Here is a 15,414-nt window from a genome sequence, read left to right as displayed (position 1 = left end):
AAACTGGAAAAATCATAAAGAAAAGAACAAGAAAATGAAAAGAAACACCAGAACAACATTTTCCACTATATTGTATTAATATATTGACCCTTACTTCATCAATCCTTGGTTTAAAAATATGCTTATTTTTGTACATCATTGGCACCCCCAGTTATGCAGCTCTCCTCCCATTATTCCCCATAACCGTTTGGTCACAAAAAGAGGAAGGGGGCAGCATGTGTTATGCAGATTAATAAATTAAATGCAGTGGATTATAAAACTTTTTTTTTAATAAATGACAAAAATATGTAACATCTTACAGTGTCAAAGCACATACAGAACTAGCACCTTTCAGTATTTTCTTTTACAACTGCATTGTTTTGTACAGCTGAGAACCCCACATTTTCTTAGTATCACATGAATGTAGCATATGTGCAGCCCCCACGGCATAGATTTTCAACCTCTTTCCAGTTTTTGCTGAACTTCAATACTCATAGTTGAGCAACAGGTGCGAAGTTAGTCTTACAATCACTCCCTTAAAAGATATCAACTGCAAATTTCACATGTTCTTATGACTGGAATACAAGTTCCTAGATTTCATCACTAGGGGCACTTTTTAAGCACTAACCATTGTGTGACTAGGTAGTTATGCCTTTACATTCTCCAGATCCCACATGTGGGCATAAGGTTGTAATGATGGTTAACACCAAAAAAATCCAGTTTTGTCATATAGAGGGGCTGTGTTGAAGAGATGGTGCTCACTACAGTGTATACAGTTTATATAGCCCTTGTATATGGCTATATAGTCTTTAGGTTGAATGATTAAAAATTCTCTAAGACTACAGGAAACATTGCTTCTAGCTAAATGAGGATTTTGCAATATGCATTTCATATGCTTAACAAAATGAAACCTATCTTGAGTCTATGTGCTATGAAGAAGCAGTGGTCTTCCTTAGTACTAGAAACCTTAATGTCACAGAGCAAATTCTTGTTAAGTTTCAGTTCTCTAGTCTGAAAAGCAATGAATAATAAAATTACAAACAGAAAATGCTGATCCAAGATTCCATTTGTGAAGCAGCAAAAGAATCTCAAATATTTCAGATCTAAGCATTTTATGTATATTACAAAATCCTCTTGCATACAGGATCAGCTTGTAGTTTTCCTTTGATCATTTATTTTATATCGCCATAAGGAGTGTTATTGGACAATGGTCACTGCCCATTATTTTGCTCCTGACCTTGCTATCACATAGAGCTGGGCGTAGTGCTTTAGATAGCACAAAATAATCAAGCCTCCAGCCAACATTTTTAGCCCTAGCATTCATCATATATGTCCAGAATGTGTATGCACTTGGCTTATCAGGGTATAGCTCTCGGAAACTGTCCAGGTAGCCCTCAGCCAGCAGTTCTCCAAAGCCTTGGCGTTCCTGTGGGGTGAAACCCGGTGTCTTCTTGTTTGTCTTGGGGTTCTTTAAGTCAATCTCTTGGTGTGCCACATTCAAGTCACCACACAATATTAAGGGCTTTTTGCTGTCTAATCCCTTCAGGTAGGCACGGAAATCCACATCCCAGCGCTGGCGATAATCTAAACGTACTAGCCCACGGCTCGAATTGGGGACATAAGCAGCAATTAAGAAAAAGGAGTCAAACTCCGCTGTTATTACACGACCTTCCTTATCATGTTCTTCAATTCCTACAGGAGTATACAACACAAAATGTGTTAACTGAGAATAGAGTTAATCTAGAACTTGTCTGCTGTCAAAAATGAAGCATTTTAAAGCAACATTGTTGCCAGAATACAAGGTGTTTACTTTTACCTGAAAAAAATGTCAAATTTTGCATGAAGTAATGTTGTTTTGGAAACAAATATTTATTTTACTGCTTGTAAATTTATTGATCCTTTTTTTCAAATCAGTGTGGAAACTGATTTTCTTATACAAACCTGACTATTTCTCTTTCCTTTTTCGCAAATAACAAAGTTATCTTGTACTATGGCAGGGATTTTAATTAAATGGCTCTGTAATAAAATACAATGGTATTCAACAGAGCTTATGTTATCTGTTATGCATAGTAGTCTTTCTGAAGCCCACAATTTTCAGCGTAGGACAACAGTAAGTTATATTTTAAATTAAAAAAAAAAAGGGCACTCAGGTCTTTGCCTTCTTACAGACTAATATTTACAGACTGAAGAAACCAAAATAGAATTATTTGGATATGAATACTTACCAATGCCATATGTTACATTTAACGGCTTGTCCTTGCAGAGCATGGCCACTCCACTGTACCCCTCCTTTTCATCAGGACATGCCCAGTATTTGTGGGGGTATTCTGGCATATCCTTAATTTCTGGAGGCAGCAATTTCTCTGCACATTTTATTTCCTGGAGACACATGATGTGTGGGTCCTCCTCCCGCACCCACTAAATAATTCAAAAACAAACATTTTTGACCAATTCATCTTGTGGATGGGATGTTTTCTAAAGCATGTAAGCCTAATTTTTGTTTAAAAAACTGCAACAAATTAAGCAAGAATTAAAAAAATAGAACAGTGGTGTATTGTTGGGCACACTAATACCAACACTATATCAATTAAACATGCTTGAAGTGCATTTATTGTGTTATTTGGCAATACTCAAAATAGCATGATAAAGAATGTACAAAATGTAAATATAATAACACTAATATCCCAGAGGAAGCTAATACAGCAAAACATACATCAGTTTGTGGCCAAACTAACAGCATAATAAGGGTGCACGTGAGGATCGTGGTAAATTTAATTTGATGTGAGGTACATGCCATGAAAGTGCAAGTATATGACATCAGTACTTATGATATATAAAGTACAGTCTCATTCCTATGGAGAAATTAGTCCAACAGTTGGGGAGAGAGGTGTGAGAGATTGTTATCTAATTATACAACAAACTGACTGAATATTGTGGTTAAGCAGGTCACAGTGAATATGTTACCTAATTGCTATTTAGGCGCATAGTGGGGAATCCTCGCTAGCCCCTCAACGCGCATAAGGGAATAACATCCATCTTTACAACAGAATGTGAAGTTTGGTGAGAGACTAATGTGCTTTATTGGATGATAACAAGAACTTAAAGAGATACTGACACCAGAAATTAAAACATTTTTTACATCCATAATAACATTATCTTTGCATGCTATCTATAATTTTGCCTTAAAAGTATTTGCCCAATGCTTTTACATTGCCTATCTGAACCCCTATGTTCCTCTATGAGGGGGCGGCCATATTTGTGCAGAAGTAGCCGGTTAGCATTAGAAGCTCTAACTGACAGTCTGAGAAGGGACAGTCAGGTTGGCAAAAGTCAGGTTTAGGAACTTCAAGTAACAATTACTTACAAAAGCAGCCCTATTAGTGAAAAAAGTCAGCATGACACATTCATATTTTGAGGAGTAGTTTTTTAGTGTCAGTATCACTTTAATCACACTGTGAGGTGTGTAGTTTAAGCTAAGCACCTCAATATATGCACAATTAAAATATAATCTCCTCTGAACTGAATGAGTGTGCTACTGGTTGAACTAATAACCATCACCAATAACTATGCTAATTGTGCTGACACAAAAATAAATAAAAATCAACCTTTAAAAAAAAAGAATGTGCTGACACCCTTTAGATTTTTAATGCATACTGTTGAACTAGAACTCACCTTATGTTTAAAGGATTATTAACTTGTGTGAAAGATTATGCCTGTGTAGCATGAATTTAAACTATATAAAGGCATACAGGAGGACCTATGAGGAATGTTGAGAACATATTGTTGGTATTATTTTGTGCAATAGTTCACAATCCTTTACTGCACAGTGTTGAACTACAACTCACAAATTGCATGAAAGACCTTCCCCGCACAGCAGGAATTTAAAGCTATATAAAGTTTAGAGGGGGACTCATTTGAGCTCCTGAGGAGTGTTTTGAACACGTTGGCATTATTGTGTAATAGATCACAGTATAAAAGCATGTTAAAACATTGTGATATAGGGTAATCTAACTTATGCCGGATACACATAAGTTACATTGTAATTAAGGGGGACAATCCTAATATTTCAAATTTGTCAATTATAATTATTTTGTACATTCATCATAATGCTATTTTGAGCATTGACAAATAAAGGGACGTCAAATCTGTTTAATAATGATATCATGTGGGTATCCGTGTGCTCAACAATACACCACTGTTGTATTTTTTTAATTATATTTAATCACTGGATGTGAAGCACCCCCATCTTTGCAAATTACTGGGGACCTGTGATTGTACCTGTACCAACTGCCTTAATTATTTGGTGGAACATATTACCATAACATAAACATGACATTACCCTTTTCCTCTCAAATGCACACCTTTACTACGATGATATTCCTATTTAAGCCCCGAGAAAGCATTCTACTGCAATGACTTTACCCCTACTACATTATTTTGCTAAGTTTCTTTTATGTAAATCCTACATTGCTCAGAAATATGCAACTCTGCCAGCAATAATGTCCTTCTATTCCACAGTGATGAGTACACTATCCGTCTAAAAATATTTAAGATCCTGTGGATAACATACCATAATCACATATCAGATGTGAAGTTTGGGCAACTGATATTTAGTATGATAATTGTTAACTAAAAACGGATTAATAATTACTGAAGTAGCCATTTTCTATGCATATACCTTGTAAGGCAAAATGATCAACGCAGACTTCTGCGATAATAAATGCATTCTCATTACATCAAGGGGTAAATGCGGGGATTTCTAATTTGACAACCCAACTGACATTTGTATGCATATAAATTATATAAACTGCAATACATATATATTTTACGAACACCTGCATATACGCATATCGACATGTTTGGTTTAACACAAACAAAAATGACTCATAGTTTTGAATAATATTTCAGTAATGTCTCATAACTATACTAAGTTCTGTCTCTACGAACTTCCACCTTGTGCTGATTTCAAATTGAATCGAGTTTCGGTTTCACAAGCCCCACATCCTGTATGTGCCAGAAGACAGCAGTAGCTTTTACATATGGGTGTGACCAATGTTATAAATATTACTAGAAAGCAAAACTTCAGTTAAAATTATTGTGCCAAACAGGAAGACTATACCGTAAATAGTAAAACTGTTAAAGTCTATTACAGCTCTGGGAGATGGGTAATGTCAGGTAAACTGTACTCACAAACCAACATGAACTGAACAAAACTTATTAGAAAATACGGCATGTGAAGTAATTGCAAGGTATCTGTGTATTATGTGGAAAAACAGTTGACAGTCTGAAATAAGAGTACTTAAAGTGGACCTGTCACCCAGACATAAAAAGCTGAATAATAAAAGTCCTTTTCAAGTTAAACATGAAACCCAAATTCCTTTTTTTAAATAACACATCCATACCCATTATAAAGGCATTTAAAAATCCCAGCTGTCAATCATATATTGCCTGCCCCGCCTGCATAGAGGCGGGCAGACAATACCTTTAGCTTTCCATTCAGCACTAGATGTAACTGCACTTCACACTTTTCCCCCTCCCTCCCCATCACCTAATTATGTAGCCAGTGCATGGGTATGGGCATCTGGTCCTCCAAGAAGATTTTTGTGTGATGCAAAGCTTGCCTTACTAACAGTGTCCACAAAATGGCAGCTGTCTGCTTGCTGTGATTGAATAGTTCCAAGACTGAAGGAACTGTATAGTGTAAATGAAGTTTATTTTGCTCAACTAATATGATAGAAAAGAATTTGGATTTTTTTCTTAGGGTGACAGGTCCCCTTTAATATTTATTATATAAAGGCTAAATATATTTTGTGGTGAGACTTTCTGCCATCATTGGGTTCTTCTACGTTGTATTCTACTTACATTCAATCCCTGCTTTTTGATCCAGGCCCGGATTCCATCTACATTCCAGGAGCTGATCTTCAGTGTGTACTTCTTGCCATCATCTGATGTTAGATTATCTGGGGCATCTTCATACAAAACAACTGGCTCCGGCTCCTTTGCCGCCTTCCCTGCTCCTTTCTTCCCCTTCTTAACTTCTGGCTCTGGAAGATATAATGGGATATTCCGATAAGGCAATGTGTCCCAGACAGTAGCAAAACGTTGTGCCATATTAGCCATAGTTCAACACAGTTTTATATACCTTTAATTGGCTAAACTGGTAGATTATAAATGCAGGCTTTTCAAACAACTTGGGTACCTTAGAGATGTATACCATGTCGGAAGAAGGGACCTACATTTTTTAATCTACTGAGTAAGCCAATAAAAGGCAATCCTTACTCAATATTTCCCTTATATGCAGGCCACTATTGGAGCTAGTGCTTACCATTCCCATCCTCCTGGGGTTCAGCACCACTAACTTCTTCCTTCTTCCCTCTCTTGGGCATTTTCAAGGCTGTATAAATTAACCTCGGGGAGACCAGAGATCGCAGCGTGCTGAACAATGGACCTGCGCTAGAAAGAGAGATAAATCTATTTATTAGTACATATGAATTTAATCTCTTGCTACTAACAATGAAGTTTTAAACACAGCCATTCTATCCCAAGTGACAACACATAAACACATTGTCCAACAGCCCCACTTTTCCTAACAAAGGCAGGAGTCCCTTACACTTACACGTCCCGCAACTCTGTTAATAGAAAGCGCCTTGCCTCCTGTGTTAGAGAAAATCCCGGCGTCACAAGTCTCATCACGCGAGATTTTGGCGTCTCGACTACACGTAAGCGCAGTGACGCGTCACGTATCCGCCTTGGGGGAGTGGCTAGCAGGCATGGGGAAGCTCAGTGTTACTGTACCATAAGCTGCTAGTAAGTCGTGGTAGGTCCTCTCTGAATTTTTATTTCTTTGCTGGCAGTTACTTCTTTTTGTCAGAAAAAAACCCAAAAAGCTTCGTGTTGGTTGGCAGCCATGCCTGCAGCTACGAGAGCCTCGGCTCCCAATATTTCATTAGAAGTCATTTATATTTTTGCGCAGCGCTCAGATTTGTGCCAGGGCTCCAAAAAAGCACTTTTGCCAACAGTACTTATGGCTATCAGAGCATCTTCTCCCAATTCAAAAAGGAAAAAAGTTTTTGTGCAAACCAGGGCCAGGCGAAATTAAAGTGGACCTGTCACACTAAGAAATAATTCCAAATCCTATACTATCATGTTAGCTGTACAACATGAACTGCACTTGCACTGTATAAATTGTATAAAGCTTGTTCTCTTGGCATTCGCAATCACATCAAGTTGGCAGGCACCATTTTGTGGTCACTTATTAAGACAAGTTCGGTATCACCCCAAACACTGTATAATAATCTATAGACTGTGAGAATGGAGGGGGAATGTAAAGAGTGCAGTGAATTCTAGGAAGTGCATAATTGAAAGTGAAAGTAATTGCCTGCCCCAATATGATTGACAGCAGGGGTTTCATGTACAAAAGACTTTTATTATACAGATTGTTATGTTTTGGTGACAGGTCCCCTTTAAAGGGGTTGTCCACCTTTGAGTTAACTTTTAGTATGATGTAGAGAGTGATATTGAGACAGTTTGCAATTGGTCTTCATTTTTTATTATTTGTAGTTTTTCAGTTCAGGAGCTCTCCAGTTTGGAGCTTTAGCAGGTATTTGGTTACTAGGGTCCAAGTTACCTTAGCAACCAGGGAGTGGTTTGAGTGAGAGACTGTTATATGAATAGGAGAGGGCCTGAATAGAAAATAAAGTTACAAAAAGTAATAATAAAACAGTAGTCTCACAGAGCAATAGGTTTTTGGCTGCTGGGGTCAGTGACCCCCATTCAAAAACTGCAAAGAGTAGCATAAAGAAGGCAAATAATTCAAAAACTATAACAAATAAATAATGAAGACCAACTGAAAAGTTGCTTAGAATAGGTCATTCTATAACCTATAAAGCTAAAAGTTAGCTTAAAGGTGAACCATCCCTTTAACTCATCTTTTTAGTTTTTGTACTGGGGTCCCAGTGTTTTTTGTGCAAACAAGGGACAGCTCCAGATGAGGGAGCACATTATTTAGGATATTGTCTAATAATAGAGCTTTTGAGGAAATATTTAGCAAAAAATTGACCATCTGCTTTCAGTTTTTCCCCTCAGACATCACTATGACCATTGTTGTTGGGTTTGAGGGGAGTGCCAACAAGATTGGTGTAGGAATTATCCAAGATGGGAAAGTGCTGAGCAATCCACGAAGAACTTACATCACTCCTCCAGGACAGGGTGAGAGTCATACAATAGCTACTATATCATTAAAGCCTATTACATACATGGCACTTGCAATGTTTTCAAGAAGTTGCTTAGCAGTCATGACTCTCTTCCACTCTTGACTGAGATTGGGAAATGGTCTGCTGGCAACGTCAGCTAGGGACAGGACTGCAAAATTCACAAACTTTCTATTTATTCTTATTGAATTTTTAGAAGCATATTTATTAATGGGTGAAAGTTAGAATTCACCATTTGATAAATACACTTTAAAAAATCCAATAAGAATGAATAGAATGTGTGTGCATGTTTTCTGTGGTGTGCTCTAATCTCACATTTTGAGAACTGTGCCCCTAAAAGAAGTGTTACCAAATGCTTCTGTTACGGCAGGAATTTGCCATAGGCAAAGCATTTCCTTTTTTTTAGTGGGAACTGGTAATGAACAGTAAAAGGTAATTTTGATGAATGCCTTTGCCATAACCCTAAATAGCTGCAGTGGCAATTTTTGCATTCTTACAAAAGCCAGAGGGGCTGCTGTAAGATGCCATAGACAGTAACTAATTATAGGGCTGGTGGGGGGCTGCTTGTGAAATGCCAGGGCCTGTTTTGAATACCAGACCTGCAGTGACATATTCCTGGGCCAGGTCTGAAACTACAACATGAGTTCTGGTTTGTCTTGTTAAATTCAAGGGCACTCAGTAGTGATGTGCAGGCCAGACCGAAACCTGCAGGACTTGTGGGTTTACGCGCATGTTGGGTGGGTTCGGGCTGGCATCCACACAACTTCTGCGGGATGCGGGTGGGTTAGGGCTGAGCTTTACAATGCGCCTAACCCACCCACAACTCTTCTATTCCCCGCTTCTGCCTCCAGAGCTCTGTATTTATAGACTTTGTCTTTGGCAGGTCTTTAAATACAGAGACTCAGTGGGTTAGGGTCAGGTGTGGGTCAACTTCATGTCGACCCGCACCTCACTAGCAGACAGTGTTGCAGCTCTGTACATATTTGTTGGATACAGGTGCAGTATCATTTTGGCTTTATCCACAATGCATGACTTCTATCCTTCTCCTTTATAAGTACACACTATGTTTTGGCATGCTTTTAAAGTGCAATCATATGCAGCCTCCCTAAATGTATGCTACAAATGTACTATATTTTTTATCTGTATGTAGGTTACTTCTACTAAAGAGTAAGCAGACCCAGTGTGCAGCACTGTCTGCAGTGGAAGACAGGCATGCATTTAAATTGAGCCGTATATTGCCTGCCACTAAAATGTGCCAGACCTCGTACTTCCAAGTCTAAACCCCAGTTGTGCTTTTAAGAAGATGTGAGTTTTAAGAGCACAGTGGTAACAATGTTTTTTCCCCTTTTATTAGGCTTCATGCCCAGTGACACTGCACGTCACCATCGTTCCTGTATCCTGGATGTGCTGCAAGAAGCTCTTGAGGAAGCAAAGATAAAGCCACAAGATGTAGATTGTGTGGCCTATACTAAAGGTGCACAGTAAGATGGACTGAGTTAGTGCAGCCATTTTGCGCAGTATGACTAAGAAAGTATATTATTTACAATCTTAAGGAACAAAGATGTTAGTGTCACAGAATATGCGAAGAAAGCAAACTTTTGTAGAGAATATTAACCACTAGGTTATGGGTACACCAGGATTCAGAATATGTACCAACCAGAGACAGTTTTAGTTGCACAGCCAGTGCTAACACTTATATTAGTTGTAGGCTAATATTTTTTTCACTAATTAGTGCTTAATATATCTGTTTTGTACAGGCCCTGGAATGGGAGCCCCTCTGCTATCAGTAGCCATAGTGGCACGGACAGTTGCACAGCTGTGGAAGAAGCCCCTACTGGGTGTTAATCACTGTATTGGGCATATTGAAATGGGACGGCTGATAACTGGTGCAGAAAATCCTTCTGTGCTGTATGTGAGCGGGGGCAACACACAGGTACCAGACACAAAGTAGAATGGACCGTGTTTGTTAATAGCACTGAAAGCTTATGTACTAGCAATCAGAAATGTATGTACATGTGATTGCCTTAATTGAAGATGCTGTCATCCTGCTTGCCCAAAAGACACATTCTATAATGTTATTCTTTTTAAAAAAAAACCTTATTTGAGCCTAACCATTTTTTAAAGGGACAGTTTACCTTTAAATTAACCTTTAGTATAATGTAGAGAGTGATATTCTAATATTAATTAGATTAGCTCTTTCTTTAGAGCTATCTGGATGCTAGTGTCCAAATTACCCTTCAAGGAAGCAGTGGTTTGAATGGGACACTAAAATATCAATAGGAGAGGGCCTGAATAAAAAATGACAATAACAATAACATTTTAGCCTTGCACAGCAGTAGTTTTTTGGCAGATGGGGGGTCAGTGACCCCCATCTGAAAGCTTTGAAGAGTCAGAAGAAGAAGGCAAAGAATTCACAAACTATAACAAATGAAGACCAAGTAAAAAGTTGCTAAGAATTTGACATTCTATAACATATTAAAAGTTAATTTAAAGATGAACTATCCCTTTAATGCATTTTATGATTTCCAGAGATTTATTTCACCTAAATGTTCACCTACCTTATATCTAGTTAGAACATTCTTGCATTCTATCAAAATACTGAAGTCAGTGTCAGTGAAAAACAAGTATTTGTAAATATTTTCGACAGAAAAAAAGATTGGGCATCAGCAAATTGCACAGTTTACATTTACAAACAACAACATGGGAAATATTTTAGGGTATAATAAAATACACTGCGAATAACGAACCAAATCTGAATCCTAATTTGAATATGCAAATTAGGCTACGGAAGGGGTAAAGAGAACTGCGCGCAAACATTTTCAACTTCATGTTTATATAACAAAAAATCACATGATTTTAAGGATTTGGATTCAGTTCGGCCAGAGGCATGGATTCGGCCGAATCCTGCTGAAAAAGGCAGAACCTTGACAGTATCGGTGCATCCCTAGTGTCTAATAATTTATTTTATATTTGATTTGTCCTCTAAGCACAAATGAGAAATATATAATTGAAAATGTTTTGAAAAATCCACGATTTGGATAATGTTTTTTTAACACAGGTTATTGCATATTCAGAGCGAAGCTATCGAATATTTGGGGAAACTATAGATATTGCTGTAGGAAACTGTTTGGACCGCTTTGCCAGAGTGTTAAAGGTGAGTGACAATCTAGGCTTCTTCGAGCAGACATTTGTTTGTGTAGTTGTCCTCAATATTTCTATTTGGTAATAATAATTAATATAGATGGGTTCTGTAAATGGTCAGTTTATGACACAGAACATTTTACCTGGAGGTCCTCTAGATATTGTTGAAATACTACTCTCAGCTACCCTGAACAGCTAGTAAATGCTGCAGTTCCAGAGGCTCTACATCAGGTGTGGCCAGAGGTGCGGCGTGAATGCGGTACGTACACGACACGGCGTATGTACGCATTCACACAGCACTTCCGCATTCCGGGTCTGATCGCAATCCACCGGAGATCTACTGGTAGACCGCGATCGACGTATTGGCCACCTCTGCTTTAAATTGTAAAGTATTATATTGTATCCAGTGTAGCTTTTATGTTACAGATTTTTTGTTTTGTTGTTTCTTTTTCTCCCCTACTTCTTTCCTTTTTATCGTTCTTTTTATATTTCATGTGATTTTACTGCACCACCAACCTTAGCCCATGTCCTGTATAATCAGATTACACAATAAACTATATGATGATCATATGTATATTGTACATTGTATTATCTGTGGTGGAATGTTTGCTATTTTCTATTTGTTATTAACTATAAATCAGTAAAAAATATTGAACCATATATAACCGGATGTATATATTTCCTCAACAATTTGGAACATGGGATCCAGGTGCACAGGCTGTAGTTCATCAGAAAATTAAGTAATTCCTCAACCTCAACCAAAAACAGATTATTTAAAGGGGTTTTATACATTGATTGACCCCCTTTGTCAAAATGGACAAAATAAATACATTGTAATGAAAATCTATTTTCCTGATTCTTTTTATTTAAAAAATCCAATTTTTTTTATTATTATGAAGTACTAACAGACCATTGTTTTTACCCTTACTACCTTCCCCTCTAGCATAAGTTAGATAGATATAATGAACTCTGTTTAAACAATTCTTTCATTTAACCCCTTTGTAGTGTCTATCTCTAGCTTACATATAGAAAAAGTCCATTATCCAGGAAGTTTATTTACCTTCTCCCACACTTGCATTCAAGAATTCAAGAAACTTGCAGCAATTTTAATATGTCTGTTTGGCCTGTCAAGAAATAACAAAACACATTTTTTTTACGCCACTGGCAAATCACAAGTTCAGCAGTCCTATTCAAGTCAACAAAGACGTTTACTGTTACTGTCATTGTGGAAAAGTCATGAAGTTGTAGGACAGTCGGCCCATATACTTAATAATGACTTGCAAGGGTTGCAGAGATAAATAAAATTGCAACACTACATGCAAAGACCATAGTTACATAGTTACATAGGGTTGAAAAAAGACCATTGTCCATCAAGTTCAACCCATCCGAGTAAACCCAGCACACAACCTATACTAACCAATCTATACACTCACATACATAAACTATATATATAAAACCAGTAATACTAACTGTAGATATTAGTATCACAATAGCCTTGGATATTCTGCTTGTTCAAAAACTCACCCAGGCCCCTCTTAAAGGCATTAACAGAGTCTGCCATTACCACATCACTAGGAAGGGCATTCCACTGCCCTCACCATGAAAAACCACCTACGCTGCTTCAAATGGAAGCTCTGTTCCTCTAATCTATAGGGGTGACCTCTGGTGCGCTGATTGTTTTTATGGGAAAAAAGAACATCCCCCAACTGCCTATAATCCCCTCTAATGTACTTGTACAGAGTAATCATGTCCCCTCGCAAGCGCCTCTTTTCCAGAGAAAACAACCCCAACCTCGACAGTCTAACCTCATAGCTTAAATCTTCCATCCCCTTTACCAGTTTAGTTGCACGTCTCTGCACTCTCTCCAGCTCATTAATATCCTTCTTAAGGACTGGAGCCCAAAACTGCACTGCATACTCAAGGAGAGGCCTTACCAGGGACCTATAAAGCGGCAAAAATATGTTCTCATCCCTTGAGTCAATGCCCTTTTTTATACAAGACAGCACTTTATTTGCTGTAGTAGCCACAGAATGACACTGCCTGGAATTGGACAACTTGTGATCTACAAAAACCCCTAGATCCTTCTCCATTAAGGAAACCCCCAACACACTACCATTCAGTAGATAGTTCGCATTTATATTATTCCTACCAAAGTGCATAACTTTGCACTTGTCAACATTGAACCTCATTTTCCAGTTTGCTGCCCAGTTTTCCAATTTTGTCAAATCGCTCTGCAAAGCGGCAGCATCCTGCATGGAACTTAAAGTTTTGCACAATTCAGTGTCATCAGCAAAAATAGAAACAGTACTCTCTATGCCCACCTCCAGGTCATTAATAAACAAGTTAAAAAGCAAAGGACCAAGGACTTATCTTAGCATCAGGACATGCTAAGATAAAATTATGTAATCCACTGCAGCCTGATGAGAGCCAGTCAAGTGATACTTCTCTTTGCATCCTCTTTTCTGAAGCTGTAGAACTTTATTAGGAAGTCTGCAACTAACAGAAAAGTCTAAAATGAATTTCAAAAAAAATATTTTATCATTTTGTTTTTCAGATATCCAATGACCCCAGTCCTGGTTATAATATTGAACAGATGGCAAAGAAGTGAGTATTATCAAATATTTCAGTTTATCCTTTGTGATGCTAATTGTATACCATGTAGTCACATTATATTAGCTAGATCCCCAGCTCAATGCTTGTAATCTTACTCTATCTGAAGTTATGGTTATGTGCAGAAGATTTTTGTATTCTTAGATGTCTGTTTTGGTCTCCCTGCCAGAGGGAAGAAGTTTGTGGAATTGCCATATACAGTGAAAGGGATGGACGTGTCATTCTCTGGAATTCTTTCCTACATTGAGGTAGGAGTAAGAAAAATGGGCAGTGTGTGTGAATGCTGTGAATATAAAGAAGAACATGGACAGCTAAAATCTAGAAAAAATACCCAACAGCTTTAACACTTGCTCAGTCTGCCCTCTGCTCTGTACTTGTAGACTATAGCCTTAACTCCACAGAAGGTTTTGATCAGATTTTGTGGGATAGATTTTATCTGATCCTATAAAATCTGATCTTCACAGCTGTAATGTAAAGTCAGATCAGATAAAGTGGGATGGAGTGTTTTGTTCCTGCATCTCCATCTGACAATCAATGTATTTAAATGAGAAAAAGAGTAAAATTGTACCTCTTTGGATGAAGATGCATCAAACAACGCTCTCTTCCAACAAGCATGTTGTGTTGGATGACGTTTACACATCAGATTTTTGTATCAGTTCCTTTATATTTTAACCCATGCAACTACATCCAACTTGTAGGATGCATTCTATCAATCCAACTCCCGTGGAGTTTAGCCCATTATGATAAAAATCTGCCTTTTGTTGTTTTAATGGTACACTAATGATGTCACAAGCTTTGTTTTTCCACCAGCTTATTTTAGCTTGTACAGAAGCTCAAAAAAACCTTCCCTGCAAACTTCCATTCATACTTCAATGGTATTAGTACTGGCACTTTCTCAGCCTGAAGATGCCAAGGGATCACTATATTTGTATTTGCAGGGTTGTTTGTATTGTGCTGTGTATTTCGACATATAGCTGTATTGGATGTCATATCTGAACATCTGGTTTTATCACTTGATCAGTTTGCAGGTCAGAGCATTGTTCCTCAGGTGGCTGTATTCAGTGACCCACAAATCCCATTCTCAGTTATCTACTAAGTCACTCTCAGTTGTCTTTGGGACACCTGCAAAGGGAGTTTAAATCACACACAGTGTTAGTGTTAACAGAACAATGCTGTTAGTTAATCCTTTAAATAACTTTCAAGGCTGGAGCTACATTTCTAGAGTCCTACATCAAAATCAAAAGTGCAATAACGTCCTGTGAGTTTTAAACAAACATGCAAATACAAATTACAAAGTAGGTAGCACAAAATAAATTGGGCAAAATTTGGTACTAAACAGGTTAAATGCACCTGTTTCTAACCTTTCTTGGTATTTTGCTTAACAGTGGCAGTATACCAAGTTACCAAGTATGTGTCACATTCAGATAATCAACCTGCAAACTCACAGGCTAAAATTTCCTAAAGTAAACATGGA

The 15,414-nt window shown here is 37.8% G+C and overlaps 2 protein-coding genes across 8 annotated transcripts in view; one reads left to right on the top strand and one right to left on the bottom strand.

Moving 5' to 3' along the window:
• Positions 1–54: 54 nt before the first annotated feature.
• On the bottom strand, positions 55–6,704 carry apex1 (APEX nuclease (multifunctional DNA repair enzyme) 1). Of its 5 annotated transcripts, none has more exons than XM_012958392.3 (5): positions 6,596–6,704; positions 6,305–6,432; positions 5,842–6,023; positions 2,205–2,397; positions 248–1,671 (listed from the first exon to the last, which is right to left on the bottom strand). In XM_012958392.3, exons 1-5 carry the CDS (start codon positions 6,667–6,669, stop codon positions 1,157–1,159), a joined length of 1,092 nt encoding a protein of 363 aa, XP_012813846.2. In that variant the 5' UTR covers positions 6,670–6,704; the 3' UTR covers positions 248–1,156.
• The window catches only part of osgep (O-sialoglycoprotein endopeptidase), a 21,115-nt gene continuing 12,398 nt past the window's right edge, over positions 6,698–15,414 (top strand). The window contains exons 1-7 of one of the 3 annotated variants that reach the window (XM_012961998.3): positions 6,698–6,786; positions 8,052–8,187; positions 9,544–9,663; positions 9,947–10,122; positions 11,248–11,343; positions 13,885–13,934; positions 14,110–14,188. In XM_012961998.3, the coding sequence (XP_012817452.2) occupies positions 8,073–8,187; positions 9,544–9,663; positions 9,947–10,122; positions 11,248–11,343; positions 13,885–13,934; positions 14,110–14,188 (636 nt within the window). In that variant the 5' untranslated portion in view covers positions 6,698–6,786; positions 8,052–8,072. 3 annotated transcript variants of the gene reach the window in all.

Source organism: Xenopus tropicalis, chromosome 1 (genome assembly GCF_000004195.4).
Source record: "Xenopus tropicalis strain Nigerian chromosome 1, UCB_Xtro_10.0, whole genome shotgun sequence".
NCBI classification, from domain to species: domain Eukaryota; kingdom Metazoa; phylum Chordata; class Amphibia; order Anura; family Pipidae; genus Xenopus; species Xenopus tropicalis.
This window is presented reverse-complemented; position numbering and strand designations above follow the sequence as displayed.

Excerpts from the sequence above, each read along its gene's own strand:
- apex1 (XM_012958392.3), bottom strand. The coding sequence starts at position 6,669 with ATGAGACTTGTGACGCCGGGATTTTCTCTAACACAGGAGGCAAGGCGC. Across the intron at positions 6,433-6,595 it reads TTAACAGAGTTGCGGGACGT|CGCAGGTCCATTGTTCAGCA; the intron begins GTAAGTGTAAGG and ends CTCTCTTTCTAG. Across the intron at positions 1,672-2,204 it reads AAATGTAACATATGGCATTG|GAATTGAAGAACATGATAAG; the intron begins GTAAGTATTCAT and ends ATACTCCTGTAG.